At 35.2% G+C, this 18,445-nt stretch overlaps 2 protein-coding genes and 1 pseudogene across 4 annotated transcripts; all 3 read left to right on the top strand.

Annotated features, from left to right (window-relative positions):
• Window positions 1–797: 797 nt before the first annotated feature.
• LOC132036076 (uncharacterized) lies at window positions 798–1,209 on the top strand. Its single transcript, XM_059426306.1, has one exon. The coding sequence runs from the start codon at window positions 877–879 to the stop codon at window positions 1,192–1,194; it is 318 nt and encodes a 105-aa protein (XP_059282289.1). The 5' UTR covers window positions 798–876; the 3' UTR covers window positions 1,195–1,209.
• Window positions 1,210–4,078: 2,869 nt separating this feature from the next.
• On the top strand, window positions 4,079–11,947 carry LOC132036075 (uncharacterized). 3 transcript variants are annotated; one of them, XM_059426304.1, is made up of 5 exons: window positions 4,332–4,387; window positions 7,940–8,243; window positions 9,927–10,094; window positions 10,543–10,778; window positions 11,390–11,947. In XM_059426304.1, the coding sequence occupies exons 1-5, from the start codon at window positions 4,347–4,349 to the stop codon at window positions 11,634–11,636; spliced, it is 996 nt and encodes a 331-aa protein (XP_059282287.1). In that variant the 5' UTR covers window positions 4,332–4,346; the 3' UTR covers window positions 11,637–11,947. The 3 variants fall into 3 exon arrangements, with proteins under 3 accessions (XP_059282288.1, XP_059282287.1, XP_059282286.1); XM_059426303.1 differs by lacking the exon at window positions 4,332–4,387 and adding an exon at window positions 6,246–6,314; XM_059426305.1 differs by lacking the exon at window positions 7,940–8,243 and having other exon boundaries at window positions 4,079–4,387.
• Window positions 11,948–14,412: 2,465 nt separating this feature from the next.
• Window positions 14,413–16,375, top strand: LOC132038209 (receptor kinase-like protein Xa21; annotated as a pseudogene).
• The last annotated feature ends 2,070 nt before the right edge of the window (window positions 16,376–18,445 follow it).

Consider the following 18,445-nt stretch of genomic DNA (forward strand, 5'->3'; position numbering starts at 1 on the left):
ATTTCGAGCAACCGCGAAAAAACGAAATAACTCCAACCAACAAGTAGCAACTCCAACAAGAATGGCCTCCAATCGTATTTTCTTTAACAAGATTAGATTTTCATCTGTTATTTTTTTTCCGCATTTTTCCTTTTTTCTTTCTTGATTTTTCATTTTTTTCTTGATTTTTTCGTTTATAAAAGTTGTTCTTTAACAAGTTGTTCAATCATATGTGGATTTTCTTCGGTTGAGATTTTTCGTTTATAATGGATATTATTTCGATAACAAAAATGGGGATGGATATTAAATAGGGTGAAGATGAAGATGAAGTAGCCTAAAATGGAGGGAGTTCAAATTTTAAATTTTCACGGAGGAAAAAGTAGGTATTCAATTATACGAACGTATAATTGATCGCAAAAAGTGATGTTTCTTGAATTGAAAAGAATTTAATTCCAACAACTGCTCGTACGTCTTCTAAGTCCCAATCGTGAACGTGGCTTTTTAAAGGTACGAATTACGTGTTACATTCGATATCAAAAACCACAACTCTAACTAATCTAATCCGAATTCGTATTGCGTAGGGGCCACTAATTCAAGTATGAGACTTCTGATTAAGGGGTCAGCTTTTTTTATTACATATATGAAAGATCTTGTGCTTTTTCCCTTTTCTATGTGAAGAAAATTGCAAATTCATGATTCCCGACAATTCAAAGATTGGGTTATAAAATGTCCTCTATCCTAAACGGCCTGCCACGTGGCAAGCCATGATCTGATGTCCGATATTTTTTAAGGATAGCAATAGTCATCTCACGTGTCTTTACACTCAGATACACACAAAAAAAAAAAAAAAATAGGAAAAGGAAACTGTTTCTCTTTTAAAGTTGAAGTGAAAAAGAAATGGATGAAATAAGCCACAAATTCATACAAGTGAATGGACTAAAACTTCATGTAGCTGAAATTGGGAGTGAATCTTCTTCATCTCCAGTTGTTGTATTCTTACATGGGTTTCCAGAAATATGGTATTCTTGGAGGTACCAAATGTTGGCCATTGCCAAATCTGGTTGTTTTAGAGCCATTGCTTTTGATTACAGAGGTTATGGATTGTCTGAACAGCCAGCAGAACCTGGACAGACAACATTTATAGATCTTGTTAATGACCTCCTGGGACTTCTTGATGCTCTCAACATCCCAAAGGTACCATTCTTTTCTTACTAGTAATTACACTGTATAGCTACCTACCAAAAATAATAGTTGATAAATATATTATTTTTGTATAAAAACTAGGGTACAGAAAATATGCAAAATAGTGTAGATTTGGCTAGGGAATGTAATTATGTTTTGCCGCCTGGGCAAATGTGTAACTTTCCCTTTTTTTTATTTTTTTTTATTTTTTATATATATTGGGCAAAATCGTCCCATTTTGAACAGGCCTTTCGTTCGTTTTCGAGTAATATTTTGTAGGAAGGGTATTTTTGAACTATTTGACTAGTTGAAGGACACTTTTGAGTTAATTGACTAACGACAAGGGCATTTTTTGTGTCAATAACGTAACGAAGGGTAAAATTGACGTATTTCAAATAGTTCAGTTATATTTTTGAACCTTTCCAAAAATAGAATGCTATCTCATGAATGTTAGAAAAGGAAAGACTACCTAGGCGTGTTCATGGTTCGGTTTGGGTCGGATATTGATTAAAAAAGCATAACCAAACCAATTTAGTCGGTTTTTAAATGTCTAAAACCATAACCAAATAACCAACGGTTTGGTTATTGTCGGTTTGGTTCAGTTTGGTTCGATTTTTTGGTTTATGACTAGCAGCCATGAGACTTATCAGTAAAACATTAAAAAGTTGAAAAAGACATGTCTTTTTTTTTTTGTTCAAACGATAACTTTTATTTATAGTTTAAGGTGGAACATACATCATAGAAACATTTTCACTATTAGTGATAGTGTAGTACTCAAGTTACCCAAAGTTGCTAAACTATTACATATAGAGGTAAAAACTAACCAGTGTTATCAAAAGCAAAAAGCACAAAAAAGCTCTAAGGTCAGTTGGAGCTTTAAGCGCAAAGCGCAAATAAAGCGTGCGCTTTAATGAAAAAAAGCGCATTGGTACAATAATACAAATATATATATGTTTAGTCCAAGATTAATAATAGTAAGCATGAATAACAAATATATGGACAAAGAAATTGTAAAAATATAACGATAAAGTGAAATATCAATCATCTTGTCAATACACAAGGAAAAGTATGTCTTAGAGCCTTGATGACGACAGAAGCGCACATAAAGCGAGGCAAAGCGCTCAACATGTTTTGAGCCTTGCTTTAGTTAAGCGCACCTAAAAGCGCGCTTTGATAACAAAACTAACTTAGTACATATTAATTCTTAATACATAAAGTAGAGCTAGGAGCTTTTAGTTATTGTTACAAACATACATATTAATTAAACATATAAAATTAAATAAAATATATGAAATAAAAAAACTTTGTGTAATGATCCCAAACTTTGAGGCGATGCTTGCGGTTTGCCTCAATTCTCCCATTTTATTAAAAAAACTTTGTGTGATGATCCCAAACTTCGGATGTTTTTCTATCATTATCCCCAAGAGTTTGGTCTCGACTACGGAGTTGTTCTTTTACTCGCTTTTTAGGAGGATTACTCACGGAAGAAGTATTAGGGCATTACCGTATGCTTGAGTTGCAGCAAATGCTGATGTTACTAAAGTATCTTCTATATGAACCTCTAAATCTACAACCCCTGTCCTTTTCATATGAAAAATTATTAGAAGTTTAGGACCCATTCAGATAAGAAAAAAGAAAGGTATAAATTCGAAAAAAAAAAAAAGAAACAACCTAAAATCAAATGGTTGACAAAGAAAGGCTAAAAATTTAAGTTAAAGACATTAGACTCTAACGTGAGCTTCTGTTAGTAGGTTTACTTACACTTAACACTTAAAAGAGTTAAAAGACTTAAAGACATGAGCTTGGACATATTCTTAAAAACACGGGCCTTAAACAATCATGTGAAATAAGTAGACCAAAAATCAAATTAATGATTAAAAGGTATAAATTATTTATAATTATTTATGAAAAACTACAAAGTGGTGGTTAGACCGACTATGTTGTATGGGGCGGAGTGTTGGCCAGTTAAGATCTCTCACGTTCAAAAGATGAAAGTTGCCGAGATGAGAATGTTGAGATGGATGTGTGGCCACGCAGGGAGTGACAGGATTAGGAATGAGGATATTCGGGACAAGGTGGGAGTGGCCTCGATGGAAGACAAGATGCGAGAAGCGAGATTGAGATGGTTTGGGCATGTGAAGAGGAGAGACACAGATGCCCCAGTGCGGAGGTGTGAGAGGTTGGCCATGGATGGTTTCAGACGATGTAGGGGTATGCGAAGAAGTATTGGAGAGAGGTAATTAGACACGACATGGCGCGGATTCTGACTTGAGGGACATGACCTTAGATAGGAGGGTTTGGAGGACCCGGATTAGGGTAAAAGTCTAGTAGATAGTCTCGTTATCCTTTCTTATTAGTAGTCGCATTATCGCGAGAATTTACGAGCTACGATTTACGCTATTATCTGATTTCTGTGCGATTATCCGGCGTTATACCGTTATCGCTTGCGTTATTTCATTTCCATATCGCTTTGAATCTCTTAGCCTTATACGACCTCTTTTTATGCTTTTTTATTAAGCGAGGTCTTTCGAAAGTAGTCCTACCTTGGTAGGAGTAAGGTCTGCGTACACTCTACCCTCCCTAGACCTGGGATTACTGGGTTGTGGTTGTTGTTGTAATATTATACATATAAATAATTATAAAATTTATGTATATAATTTATCGGTTTGGTTCGGTTATTTATTCAGTTATTTTTTAATAGAACCATAACCAAACCAAATATTATCTGTTTTTAAAATTTAAAACCATATCAAACCAAACCAAACCAAACCAAATGTCGGTTTTTTTATTCGGTTTAGTTAAATTTTTCGGTTTGGTTTTGGTTTTAACCAAAACCGTGTACAGCCCTAAGACTACCTATATAAGTTGAAACATATGAATTAGCTACCTACTAGTAGTAAAACTAATAATATCTATAATCCTTCTTATTAAAATGGAAGAAATAAACCATAAATTCATTGAAGTGAATGAACTAAAACTTCATGTAGCTGAAATAGGAAGTGAATCTTTATCTCCAGTTGTTGTATTCTTACATGGGTTTCCAGAAATATGGTATTCTTGGAGGTATCAAATGTTGGCCATTGCCAAATCTGGTTGTTTTAGAGCCATGACTTTCGATTACAGAGGTTATGGATTGTCTAAACAGCCAGCAGAACCTGGACAGACAACATTTATAGATCTTGTTAATGACCTTCTTGGACTTCTTGATGCTCTCAACATCCCAAAGGTACTATATTTTTTAGGAATAATTACATTGTATAGCCGCCCACCAAATTAATAGTCGATAAATGTATATTTTTTGTATATAAAAACTAATACACAAAAAATATACACTATTTTATGCGAAACATTTACACTATTTTGTATAAAATAGAGTATAGTTTTTGTATATTTGGCTAGCGAATGTAATTATTTTGGTCACCCGGTCAATTGTGTAACTTTCCTTTTTTGTTACATAGTGCAAAATCGTCCAATTTCGAATAGTTTAAGGGCAAAATTGACTCTTTTTCCTTTGTTTTAGAGTAACCTTTAGTAGGAAGGGTATTTCTGAGCTTTTTGGCTAGTTGGAGGGCACTTTTGAGCTAATTGACTAATGACAAAGGCATTTTTGTGTCAGGAACGTAACGAAGGGTAAAATTGACCTATTTTAAATAGTTCAGAGGTATTTTTGACCAACAGCAACAACAACATACCCAACGTAATTCCACAGGTGGGGCCTAGGGATGGTGACGTGTACGCAGACCTAACCCCTATGTTGTGAATGTAGAGAGGTTGTTTCTGATAGACCCTCAACTCAAGTAAAGCATTTTAACGTTTAGAGGTATTTTGACCCTTTTCCCAAAATAGAATGCGATCACATGGAATGTTAGAAAAGGAAAGACTACATATATAAGTTGGAACAGATGAAGCAGCTACCTACTAGTAGTAAAGCTAGTAAATTCTCTAATCCTTCTTAATAACAATGGATGAAATAAACCATGAATTGGTAGAACTGAATGGACTAAAACTTCATGTAGCTGAAATTGGAGGTGAATCCTCTTCATCTCCTGTTGTTGTATTCTTACATGGGTTTCCAGAAATATGGTATTCTTGGAGGTACCAAATGTTGGCCATGGCCAAATCTGGTTGTTTTAGAGCCATTGCTTTCGATTACAGAGGTTATGGGCTGTCTGAACAGCCAGCAACCTGAAAAGACAACATTTACAGATCTTGTTAATGACCTCCTTGGACTCCTTGATATTCTTAGCATTCCAAAGGTACCATTTTTTTTAAGGAATAATTACGCTCCATAGCAGTCCACCAAAATAATAACATATTATATTTGTATATAAATACATAAAATATAAAACGAAAAATTTACACTATTTTGTATAAAATAGCGTATATTTTTGTATATTTGGCTATCGAATGTAATTATTTTTGGCCAACCTACCAAATGAGTAACTTTCCATTTTTGTTACATAGCGCAAAATTGTCCCATTTCGAATAGTTCAAGGGCAAAATTAACTTTTTTCCCTCTTGTTTTAGAGTAACCGTTAGTAGGAACAGTATTTTTGAGCTACTTGAGTAGTTGGAGGGTATTTTTGAGTTAATTGACTAACGACAAGGACATTTTGGTGTCAAAAACATAATGAAGGGTTAAATTGACCTATTTCAAATAGTTCAGAGGTATTCTTGATCCTTTTCCCAAAATAGAATGCTATTACATGAATGTTGGAAAAGGAAAGACTACCTATATAAGTTGGAACATATGAAGTAGCTATCTAGTAGTAGTAAAACTAATAATATCTAAAATCCGTCTTATTAAAAATGGAAGAAATAAAGCGTAAATTCATACAAGTGAATGGACTGAAACTTGGAAAAAAAAAAAAAAAAAAAAAAAAAAAAAGAATGGACTGAAACTTCATGTAGCTGAAATAGGAAGTGAATCTTCTACATCTCCAGTTGTTGTATTCTTACGTGGGTTCCCAGAAATATGGTATTCTTGGAGATACCAAATGTTGGCTATTGCCAAATCTGGTTGTGTTAGAGCCATTGCTTTTGATTACAGAGGTTATGGGTTGTCTGAAAAGCCAGTGGAACCTGAAAAGACAACATTTTTAGATCTTGTTAATGACCTCCTTGGACTCCTTGATGCTCTCAACATCCCAAAGGTATCATATTTTTTTAGGAATAATTACAGTGTATAGCCGCCCACCAAAATAATTGTCGATAAATGTAAAATTTTTGTATAAAAACGAATATACAGAAAATATACAAAATAGTGTATATTTTTGTATATTTGGCTAGCGAATGTAATTATTTTTTGCTGCCTGGCCAGATGTGTAACTTTCCCATTTTTTATATAGAGCAAAATCGTCGTATTTCGAATAGTTCAAGGGCAAGACTGACCCTTTTCTCCTTGTTTTGGAGTAAACATTAGTAGGAAGAGTATTTTTGAGCTAGACTGACCCATTTCTCCTTGTTTTAGAGTAAACATTAGTAGGAAGAGTATATTTGAGCTACTTGGGTAGTTGGAGGGCATTTTTTGGTTAATTGACTAACGACAAGGGCATTTTTGTGTAAAATGTAACAAAGCGTAAAATTGACCTATTTCAAGAAATTTTTAAAAATATGCAGCCCAACATAAAATATTATGCCACATAGCCCAATATACAATATTTTACAACATTACACCTGAGAAAAGCATTATATCAACCTTGTATAAAATTGTATAATAGTATATAAAGGGTGTTTATACACAATATGGGCTAAACTGGGTAACAAACTCAAAATATAGGCTACGTGGCGTAAATATTTTCTCCTAATAGACATAGAGCGCATCTTCCCTATTTCAAATAGTTTAGAGATATATTCCATCCTTTTGCCAAAATAGAATGTTATCACATGGAATGTTAGAAAAGGAAAGACTACCTATATAAGTTGGAACATATGAAGCAGCTACCTACTTCTAGTAAAGCTAATAATATCTACAATCCTTCTTATTAAAAATGGAAGAGATGAAGCATAAATTCATAGAAGTGAATGGACTAAAACTTCATATAGCTGAAATTGGGAGTGAATCTTCTTCTTCTCCAGTTGTTGTATTATTACATGGGTTCCCAGAATATGGTATATTGTTGGAGGTACCAAATGTTGGCTATTGCCAAATCTGGTTGTTTTAGAGCCATTGCTTTTGATTACAGAGGTTATGGGTTGTCTGAAAAGCCAGATGAAACTGAAAAGACAACATTTTTAGATCTTGTTAATGACCTCCTTGGACTCCTTGATGTTCTCAGCATTCTAAAGGTACCATCCTTTTCTTAGGAATAAGCATGCTGTATATCCGCCCACCAAAATAATAGATGATAAATATATATTTTTTGTATAAAAACTAATATACAGAAAATATGCAAAATAGTGTATATTTGGCTAGCGGATGTGATTATTTTGAACCGCCCGGCCAAATGTGTAACTTTTCTTTTGTTTATATAAGGAAAAAAAAATCATCCCATTTTGAACAGTTCAATTGCAAAATTGACCCTATTTTTCTTTTTTTAGAGCAACCGTTAGTAGGACGAATATTTTTGAGCTACTTGGGTAGTTGGAGGGCATTTTTGAGTAAATTGATTAACGACAAGGGTATTTTTGAGCCAAAACAATTACGCAGGATAAAGTTGTCCTATTGCAAAATAGTTGGAAAAGGAGAGACTACCTATGTAAGTTAGAATATTAAAGTAGCTACCTACTTGTAGTAAAACCAATAAAATCTCATGTAGCTACCTACTTCTTATTTCAGTGAAAAAATGGATGAAATAAAGCATAAATTCATAGAAGTGAATGGGCTAAAACTTCATGTAGCTGAAATTGGAAGTGAATCTTCTACATCTCTAGTTGTAGTATTCTTACATGGGTTCCCTGAAATATGGTATTCTTGGAGGTATCAAATGTTGGCCATTGCCACATCTGGTTGTTTTAGAGCCATTGCTTTCGATTACAGAGGTTATGGGTTGTCCGGAAAGCCGGGAGTACCTGAAAAAACAACATTTGTAGGTCTTGTTAATGACCTCCTTGGACTCCTTGATGCTCTCAGCATTCCAAAGGTACCATTTCTTTTATATATTTGAGCCCGGTGCCCGTTTTAGTTACTCCCTCCGGTCCATTTTACTTCCCGTCCTTACTAAAAATAGATGGTGTAAAATAGTTGTCTTTTTTCAAAACCAAGAGATAATTAATTACTATTAGATTTCATTTGCTTTTATTTTAGCAGAGGGTCTACTGGAAACAGCCTCTCTACCTCCCAAGGTAGGGGTAAGGTCCGCGTATACTCTAGCCTCCCCGGACCCCACTCGTGTGATTACACAGTTGTTGTTGTTGTTGTAGTTTCCATCTTTACGCTTACTCAATAAATCGGGGAGAGATTATTGTGGTGAAAAAGAGACTAGTATTAAACAGAGATCAAAGAAAGGATAATTTAGTCAAATTGCCGTTTTTGCAAATTCGAGATGGGTGCGGCAGCAAAAATGAATAGTCCGCACAAGTTAGCGGGGTGTACAAAGAAAAACATGACCAGTAAAATGGATTGGAGTGAGTATTGCAATTAAATATTTGTACATTGAATGCAGTTCTTAGTAAAAATATGGGGTCTAAGCAAAAACTACTGAATTCGTCAAATTCTTACCTGGTATTGTGGCTCCACGTCTGCATTTATCCTTGGCATTGCAGTTCTTGGATTCTGCTTAGTTACAGAGAAATATGTTAAATAGGAAGAAAATCAGTGAACTATTTAAAATATTTGAGCCCTTTTATCTTTGGGCATTGCAGTTCTTGGATTCTGCTTAGTTGCAGAGGAATATGTTTAATAGGAAGAAAAGCACTGAGATTTTTTTATTAGTCTTCTTTATATATGTTAGTATTAGTTAAAGTTTGATGGGTTAGTATTTAAGAAGCATAATCATACGTCCAATGCAAGGAATCAATACCTTACATATGGGGTTGAAACTCCGCTCTATTGTGATCCAAAAATCGAGAGCCCCTTGCTCAAAATCCAAAATTTCTCTTAAAATTGTTGCTGGAATTCGAACTCAGCAATTTATATGCTACAGTCCCTGTGACGCAATCACGATGGCGGCCCTTGCTTCGCGGTCGTGCACAAGGCTTGATAGGATGTTGACCAGGTGAGTGCCCTTTGCGGTCGCAATCACTCTCCCGTGGTCGCGATGACTGAGAATTCACACCTTCGTGGTCGCCAAAGAGGAACCAGCACCAGGAAGATTTGCTTTTTCAGTCATCCACCAATGGTGCCGAAGTACCCCCGAGCCCCTCGAGTTGTGATCCGAGCATGTCAATAACTCCAGAAACATTATATGAACCTATGCGAAGCCTCAAATCAAGCAACGACACATAGATACTCAAAAAGAGGGGTTGGGTTTTTACAGTCTTTGAGTGGCCTAGTTTCTCCTAATACCTGTAACTTCGCTATGCTTCTGATAACATTAATGGGAATACAAAATAAGGCATGCATGTCCTTGTACTGGTTGCTCTCCGATTTCAATCTAAATGGTCGTTTTCTGTAATGAGATATGTTAGCAGTTAATAGACTTACCCATATCCAGTTTCCTAGAGCATATGTTTGTCCTTCTGAACAGTGACATGATTGTTCAATACAAGTTTTGTGTTAGTGCTAACCAATATTGGCAGGAATATTACTGCGCAATGTGCATTACTCAGCTCATCATAGTCTCTCGCTCTCTCACCCTCACAAATGTATGCGCACATATATGTAGGCTTTTCTCGTTGGTAAAGATTTTGGAGCTTTTGTCACTTCCTTATTCGTCGTTTTGCATGAGGAGAGAGTCTCCGGATTTGTTACCATGGGGGTACCATTTATGCTCCCAGGTCCATCCGACTACGACAAATACCTTCCAGAAGGCTTCTATATCTCAAGATGGGCGGTACAGTTTTCCACTTTGCTATGTGCTTCCTTCAAAATAACATATTCTAGAATATATTGCTCGGAACTCTCCAAGACTATTGCTGCCGGATCCTTAAAAAATATACTCCCTCCGTCCCAATTTATGTGAAGGCGTTTGATTGGGTAGGGAGTTTAAGAATGAAAGAAAGACTTTTGAAACTTGTGGTCCAAAATAAGTCATAGATATTTGTATGATTATAAATTATCTCATTAAGGGTAAAATGGGGATTTTAAAGTTAAATTGTTACTAAATAGAAATGTGTCATTCTTTTTGGGACTGACTAAAAAGAAAAGAGTGTTACATAAATTGGGACAAAGGGAGTACTACTTTAGGAGCATCCAACACGCATCCGACAACATTTTTGAAGATTCCGAGCAACATAAATTTCAGCTGCCTTCACATCTATCTGAGATTCTTTTTCTTACAGGAACCAGGGCGAGCTGAGGCCGATTTTGGTCGATTTGATGCTAAAACTGTTGTAAGGAAAATCTACATCTCCTTCTCTAGAAGTGAATTACCAATAGCCGACGAAAATCAGGAAATCCTAGATTTGGTGGAACCAGGCACTCCTCTGCCCTTTTGGTTAAGTGAAAAAGATCTAGCAATCTATGGAGCTTTATACGAGAAATCAGGATTCCAGACTGCTTTGAAGGTTCCTTATAGGTATGGCTGTTCACGGAAAATCAAAAAGCCGAACCAAATTGAAAATCAAATTAAACCAAAAAATTTCTGCATATTGTTCGATGAAAAACAACGAGTTCAGTTGCAGAACTTGCTCTAGTTCCACCCCTGAAATGAAACTGACATGCCACCATAAGAACTGGATCATCTTCTCCATGTTGATTCTAAACCATTGTCTTCCCCAACTTGTTCTCTAGCTGTGGTTACCCTGTATTTTGGCTAACATCCTACTTTTAACAGGACCAGGACAGCTCGGGCATATTGTTCCGGCCTTCGATGAAAAAAATCTATTCTTGCCTTGCAGCTTATGCTGTCAAATTAATATAGTCAATTCCAACAAATATTGAACTAAAAAAAGAAAAAATTTCTTGATATCGAAATGGTTTGACATTTGAGATTGAAACAGCCAATAGGATATGTTTATAAGTATTACATTGTTTTATGCTAGTTGTTTAGGTAAATCATTGCAGGTCAAATCACAGCAGATTCAACTTTGGGATTCATTACTAATTGATTAACTATTGAATGATTTCATCGATACCATCTTAATTTGGTTTAGTATGAACCATTTTTTTTTTTTTTTTTAACTATAGGGCCATGGGCAAAGAAATGAATGTGACAGAACGAATGGTTAAAGTTCCAGCACTGTTAATAATGGGTGAGAAGGATTACGTCCTCAAATTTCCAGGAATGGAAGAATACATTAGTAGCGAAAAACTGAAAAGTTTGGCACCAAATTTGGAGATAACCTTTATGCCTGAAGGAACTCATTTTGTTCAAGAACAATCGCCTGATGAGGTTAATCAACTTCTCCTCAGCTTCCTTCACAGTAAAAGTTAAATCCTGAAACCTTCAATGATGATTTTTCGGAAGTGCTGATCTCTATCTGTTTGGACTGTTAACTGCAGTGGCGTAGCCACGTACAGTGATGGGTGGTCAGTGAACGCCCTTTGTTGAAATATTATATTGTGCATATAGAAAATGATATATATATCGAGGGTATTTAAGCGTTCTGATTAGTGTCATATTATAATACTTGTGTTTGTGTATGTGATGTATAAGCCTATGGCCCATGGTGTATACTGAAGCAGTATGTAGTTTGGAATTCTGGTACAAAAGTTGGATGTGTGATGAATTGGCTTGTTTTACTATCTCCAGCCAAAGCTTGTAATGGATAAATTATACGTAGCTACATTATTGAATGGTTTGGGGGTTTTACAACAACTTCAATTTCTAAATTTTGGGAAAAGGGTCAAATATACCCCTTTACTTTAATTTATTGGCTAACTTTGTCCTCCGTTAGTCGAAGTAGTCAAATATACCGCTCTGTTAGCCAAAGTACACAGATATACCCCTCAATGGATGAAAAATCTCAAATCAATCAAAATTACCCATTTAAATAAAAAAAAACCATGCCCATCACTTAGACTCGACCCACAACATTATTTCCACCCACCCTAATATACCCTCTATTGTTTGGTATTTTACGGAAGAACAGTTGTATTAATTACTTAGAAACTAATTTTACGGATAAAATAAACAAGAAATTGACTGAAGTTAAAAGGGATCAAATGGGATCATCAATTATTGGTCATTAGGGATCCTTTATAAAATACCAAACAAGTTTCTGCAGTTGGATGATGAAAATGGAACCCAGGACATATAAAAGTTCCCAGCAAATGGAAACAAATCAGTGGAAAGAACCCAATCATGAATGTGATGCTCTATAAATGGCTTGTAAGTTGTATCAACATTTATTTCTTAAGTGCCATTGGTAAAATTAGACCTCTGGCATAAAATTCCCTTTAGCTCAAATCATTATTTAACTTTTGGCCATGTCAAAATTAATTTTAATCTGCTCAAAGCAGAAAGCAGTGACAAAACCTTCACAAATCACAAAAACTTCAAGCTAAGTAACAACAAATGCTAACGGAGGGTATATTAGGGTGGGTGGAAATAGTTTTGTGGGTCGGGTCGGGTCTAAGTGATAGGCATGGTTTTTTTTTTTAGTTAAATGGATAATTTTGATTGATTTGGGATTTTCCAACCATTAAGGGGTATATCTGTGTACTTTGACTAACGGAGGGGTATATTTGACTACTTTGACTAACGGATGGCAAAGTTAGCCAATAAACTAAAGTAGAGGGGTATATTTGACCCTTTTCCCATCTTAAAATAATAGTTTCACTGGTTCCATCCCTTCTTCATTTTCGAATATTTCCAAACTTGAAATGTTGAATTTGGCATTCAATTTCTTAGAAGGTTATATGCCAAAAGATATTGGGAATCTTGAAAACCTGAGATTTTTAAGCTTGGGAAAAAACAAGCTCATAGGATCTATCCCTATGTCTCTCTCGAAGGCCTCAAGGTTGGAGACTTTACAAATATCTAGCAATTTACTTCAAGGAAATATTCCGGAAGGAATTGGCAGTCTATACAACATGAACTCGTTGTTCATACAACATAATAAACTTACGGGTTCTATACCATTCAATGTTTCTAGAATCGAAGGCATTGATTTTACAAACAATTACTTATCAGGAAATCTTCCCAATGATTTAAGCAATGGTCTCCCAAAACACAAAGGGCTTTATCTATCCACAAACAAGCTTCATGGTCATATGCCTACAAGCTTGTCAAACTGTTCATAACTTCAAATATCGTCTCTATCAAATAATGAGTTTGATGGACCAATACATAGTGAAATTGGAAGATTGAGCACCTTGCAGACATTATTTCTCGGAAATAACCATTTCACAGGTATGATCCTGCAGCATTATCTTATGAACGCTTGTAGTATTGTACCTCATTTTTTTCACAAAGGATTTATTCGCACATGAACTGCAGGGATAATTCCGCAAGAATTCGGAAATCTTGTTAATTTAGTGGAGTTAAGCGCGCAGAGAAACCAGATTACCGGATTTTTCCCAATCTCCATATTCAATATCTCCTCCCTGCAAAAAATGTTACCGGGAAAGAACAATCTCAAGGGATCCTTACCATAGGAAATTGGTAACTTAACCAAGATGCAACTTTTATATCTTAATGAAAATAGGTTTACTGGTACGTATTCCAAGTGGTAGAAAAAATTACAACTTATACTAGATTGAACCTACTAGTTAAACTCACTAGTATTCGTTCTTTCTTCATGTGTTGACAGGTGAAATACCCAAAGATATAAGCAATCTCGTGGAGTTAGAGGCACTTTAATCTTGGGTTTAATAGTTTTAGTGGTTCACTTGCCATGGATCCTTCAACATATCAAGGCTGAGAATAATTACTCTTTCACTCAATAATCTATCAGGAACTCTCCCACCAAACATAGGTTATATCTTACCCAACATTAAAAGTCCTTATCTATATTGCTTAACGAGTCTTGCTGGGATTATTCCTCATTCAATCTCTAATTGTTCAAAACTTACTATTCTACAACTTTCAAATAATAAACTCACTGGCTTGATTCCAAACTCACTTGGATATTTGACTCATATACGATACTTGTGGTTGAGTGAAAACAATTTAACAATTGACTCATCGTTTAGCTTTAACCAATTGCAGAGATTTGACATTTCTTAATCTACATTTGAACCCTCTGAATGGCATGTTTCCGGTCTCCATGGGGAATCTTTCCACATCATTTATAAAGTTCTACGCCGATTTCTGCAAAATCAAAGGGCGAATTCCAAATGAACTTGGGAACTTAAGCAGCTTATTAGACCTTCATCTTCCTGGAAATTACTTGGATAGATCAACTCCCACATCAATTGGTACTTTGAGAAACCTGTAGGGCTTGTACTAGAGTGATAACAAAGTTACAGGATCTATTGGAGATAATATATGCAAATTGCAGCACTTGGGTGTTATAGACTTGACTAAAAATCAACTTTCAGGATCTCTTCCTAATTGTTTAGAGAATGCTACTTCCCTTAGGGATATATATATCTAGGTTTCAACAAATTCAATTCTAATATACCAACAAGTTTGGGGAATCTGAAAGATTTACTGACTCTTAACTTACCGTCAAACAATATGGGTGACTCTTTACCTAATATGGGTGACTCTTTACCTCCAGAAATTGGAAATCTAAAGGCCATGATACATATAGATCTATCAATGAATCAATTTTCAAATGGGATTCCTAGAGAAATTGAAGTTTTGCAAAATTTGATATATCTCAAGTTGAGACACAACAAGTTGCAAGGATATAAACCTGACTCAATAAGCAACATCGTAGGTTTGGAATTTATAGGCTTATCTCATTATAATATATCTGGAATCATTCCCAAGTCTTTAGAGAAACTTCAATACCTCAAATATTTCAATGTTTCTATTAACAAATTGTATGGTGAAATACCCTCGGGGGGTCCTTTCAAGAACCTCTCGAATCACTTTTTTCTTTTCAATGAAGAATTGTGTGGTTTTTCAAGATTTAGCGTCCCTCCACGCGCCATTTCATCAAAGCATATATTAAATAGGAAAATAATTCTAGTTCTTTTTCTTCTACTGGGAATTGCACCAGTACTTGTTCCTATTACTTTTGGGCTTTTGTGGATAAGGTATAGAAGAGGCAAAAGGACTTCTCAGCAAGCTGATTCATTGTCTATCTCAACAAGAGGAAGAATTTCATACTATGAACTGCTCCAAGCAACTGCCTCACTTTAGTAATTTTATTGGTTATGGAAGTTTTGGCTCTATTTACAATGGCATTCTTAGAAATGGGAATCATATTGCAGTTAAAGTTTTCAATTGGAAATTGGAAGCAGGATTCAAGAGTTTTGATACAGAATGTGAAGTTTTGCGCAACCTTCGCGTCGTAGGAATCTCATAAAAGTTATCACTAGTTGTTCCGACCTCGATTTTAAGGCTTTAGTACTCGAGTACATGCCTAATGGAAGTCTCGATAAGTGGTTGTATTCACACAACTACTTCCTAGACATCATGCAAAGACTAAGCATAATGACAGATGTAGCATGTGCATTGGAATACCTCCACCATGGGTGCTCATCACTTGTAATTCACTGTGATCTGAAGCCTAGTAACGTCTTGTTGGACGAGAATATGGTCGTACACCTAAGTGACTTTGGCATTTCAAAACTGCTTGCTGAAGATGAGAGTGATTTATATACTAAAACATTAGCAACATTGGGTTATATTGCACCGGGTACGTTTCTTGATTATGCTTTGAACATTGATCTTCTCTTCTTTTTTGCACCAAGAAATCATATTACTTCTTTAAATCAATTGTTTGATTGCAGAGTATGGACTGGATGGATTGATATCAACAAAATGTGATGTTTATAGTTATGAGATCATGTTGATGGAAACATTTACAAGGAGAAAGCCTAACGATAAAATGTTCACGGGAGATCTTAGCTTGAAGCAATGGGTGAGTTATTCACTCCCAGAGGCAATAATGGACGTTGCAGATGCCAATTTGGTAACACCAACAAATAAAAGAAGGAGCTAGATGTTGTGGCATCAATCATGAAAGTGGAACTAGATTGTTGTGTTGAATCTCCTGCAAGAAGGACAAACATGAAAGATGTTGTAGGGATATTACAGAAGATCAAGATTAAACTTCTTGCATACTGAGCATGCGTGGTCTTGGACTCACTTGTTTCAAATAACTTGCTTATTGTAGATGTTTCTAAATTAGTGGATATATGTATAGATTGTCCTTTTATTTTATATGAAACAACCACGTTGAATTTATGGGGAAGTCTACCCCACAAAGGTAGACCAATTGATACGGTCGGACGACCCTCTTCAAGTACGCCCTAGGTTTGGATTTGAGCCTCGGGGGTTATTCTATTACACTTATCTTTGGTCAAAGTATGCATAAACCTTTGTAACGATGACCAATGTGTCCAAATAGCCTAGGAACCTTTATGGATGGCCTTAGGATTACACTTGGTATGTTGTTGTTGTCGCCTTTTTATTTTAGCATTGAGTTGTGCATGATTCTGTTCAAACTTTAGAAATGCTAGTTGTTTGCAATAAATTTTACTATTTCCTCATCGGTTTGGACTATTAGTTGCAGTGACGTAACACGTACAGTGAAGGGTAGTCAGTTGAACATCTTTCGTCGAAAAATTATATTTTCTATATAAAAAGTTATTAAATCTTGAATATCCTTAGCGAAATTTTAGTGTGGCCACTGATTAGCTAGTCATATTATAATATATCGACGTTTTTAAAGGCGTGCATGATTTTAGTATATTAAAAAATGAACTTCGCGCGAGTAAAATAAAATTGACAATAAGGGAATTTCATTTAAGAAAAATAATAGTCAAAAACTCTTCGATAGGTGATAAACTATCTAAGAGTCTTGTTTATCATATAAGCCTATGACCACAATTTAAGTTAAAGTGCGATGTAATGTGGATTATAATACAGCTCTCCCGTACAAAAGTTGAAGTGTAATGAATGGCTTGTTTACTATCTCCGCCAAAGCTTTATATTGATAAATTACAATTATCTTTATTTTTCTTAAAACAATAGTGTGCGGAGCAACTTTGCATGCACCTCGCCTATTTTACCGGATGCTTGGCTTGCCCCCTTTCACTAGAAGAAGTATTAGGTATGTAACTCTTTTAAACAAATTACAACATAAGTATATTAAAAATTTATTAATCGAAAGTTTAGACAAATGAAAAGAATTACCTAGTGTTTTTTTGGTCTCCGTGGTATAATTATCTCAATTTTTGTGGCTTTATTAGTGTTTGGAGTATTCTAAATCATGCAAAAATTACTTTAACCCGAAAATAGGGCCATTATGCCTTTGACAGAGAAAACAACTGGGATTATCAAGAATATGGTGGTAGTAATATTTTGAGTATAAAGGGTTTGACAAATATTTTACTTTAGATTTCTGGTTTTAGGTCTCTTTCCACTTTTGTATTCCGCTAAAGTGAGTCCTTGCACCAAGTTGTCAAGCTTTTTCAGTATGTCTATTCCTTGTTTCCCCCCGGGCAATATACCTAAATAGTTCCCGCATGTTTTGTAAGCTAGACACTCCAGATTAACTAGTAACTAGATACACATTTTTAATTGATAAAGTTGTGCTTTGTGAACACACACTAACATGATAAATCAAGTGTAATTCTCTTAAATTTGGGTGCGTAAAGACCCTAATTATGCATTCCTTTTCTATTTTATTAGAATTAAAATGATTACCTTAATTAAGCATCCCGTTTTAATTTATACGAACATAATTTATTGATATAGATTTAAGAAAGAAGGTAAGACTATTGAAACTTATGGTCTTAAATGTGCTATAACATTAGTGTGATTATAGTCATTTTGAAACTTGTAGCGTTAAACATGTCATAATACTTATTTGGCTATAAGGTTTCTCATTAAAGGTTAGTTTAAGTTTGAATCATTTTGTCACGCCCCGAACCATGGCCTAAGCGTAACATGGCATTCGGTTCCTAAATGCATGTGATCGAGCGAACTCGTGACTGGCTGGATCAACATGTGATATCAAAACATGCTATCAATAAAGGAATAATACTAACACATGCTGATCTACTAAAAAGTCTATCTGCTATAGATTAAACGCAGAATTATCTTTTGAGTTTAAAACATCTGAAATGAGTGCCAACAAGGCTACATATCAAAATATGATAATGTCTGACTGACTGCAC

Source organism: Lycium ferocissimum, chromosome 11 (assembly GCF_029784015.1).
Source record: "Lycium ferocissimum isolate CSIRO_LF1 chromosome 11, AGI_CSIRO_Lferr_CH_V1, whole genome shotgun sequence".
NCBI lineage: Eukaryota > Viridiplantae > Streptophyta > Magnoliopsida > Solanales > Solanaceae > Lycium > Lycium ferocissimum.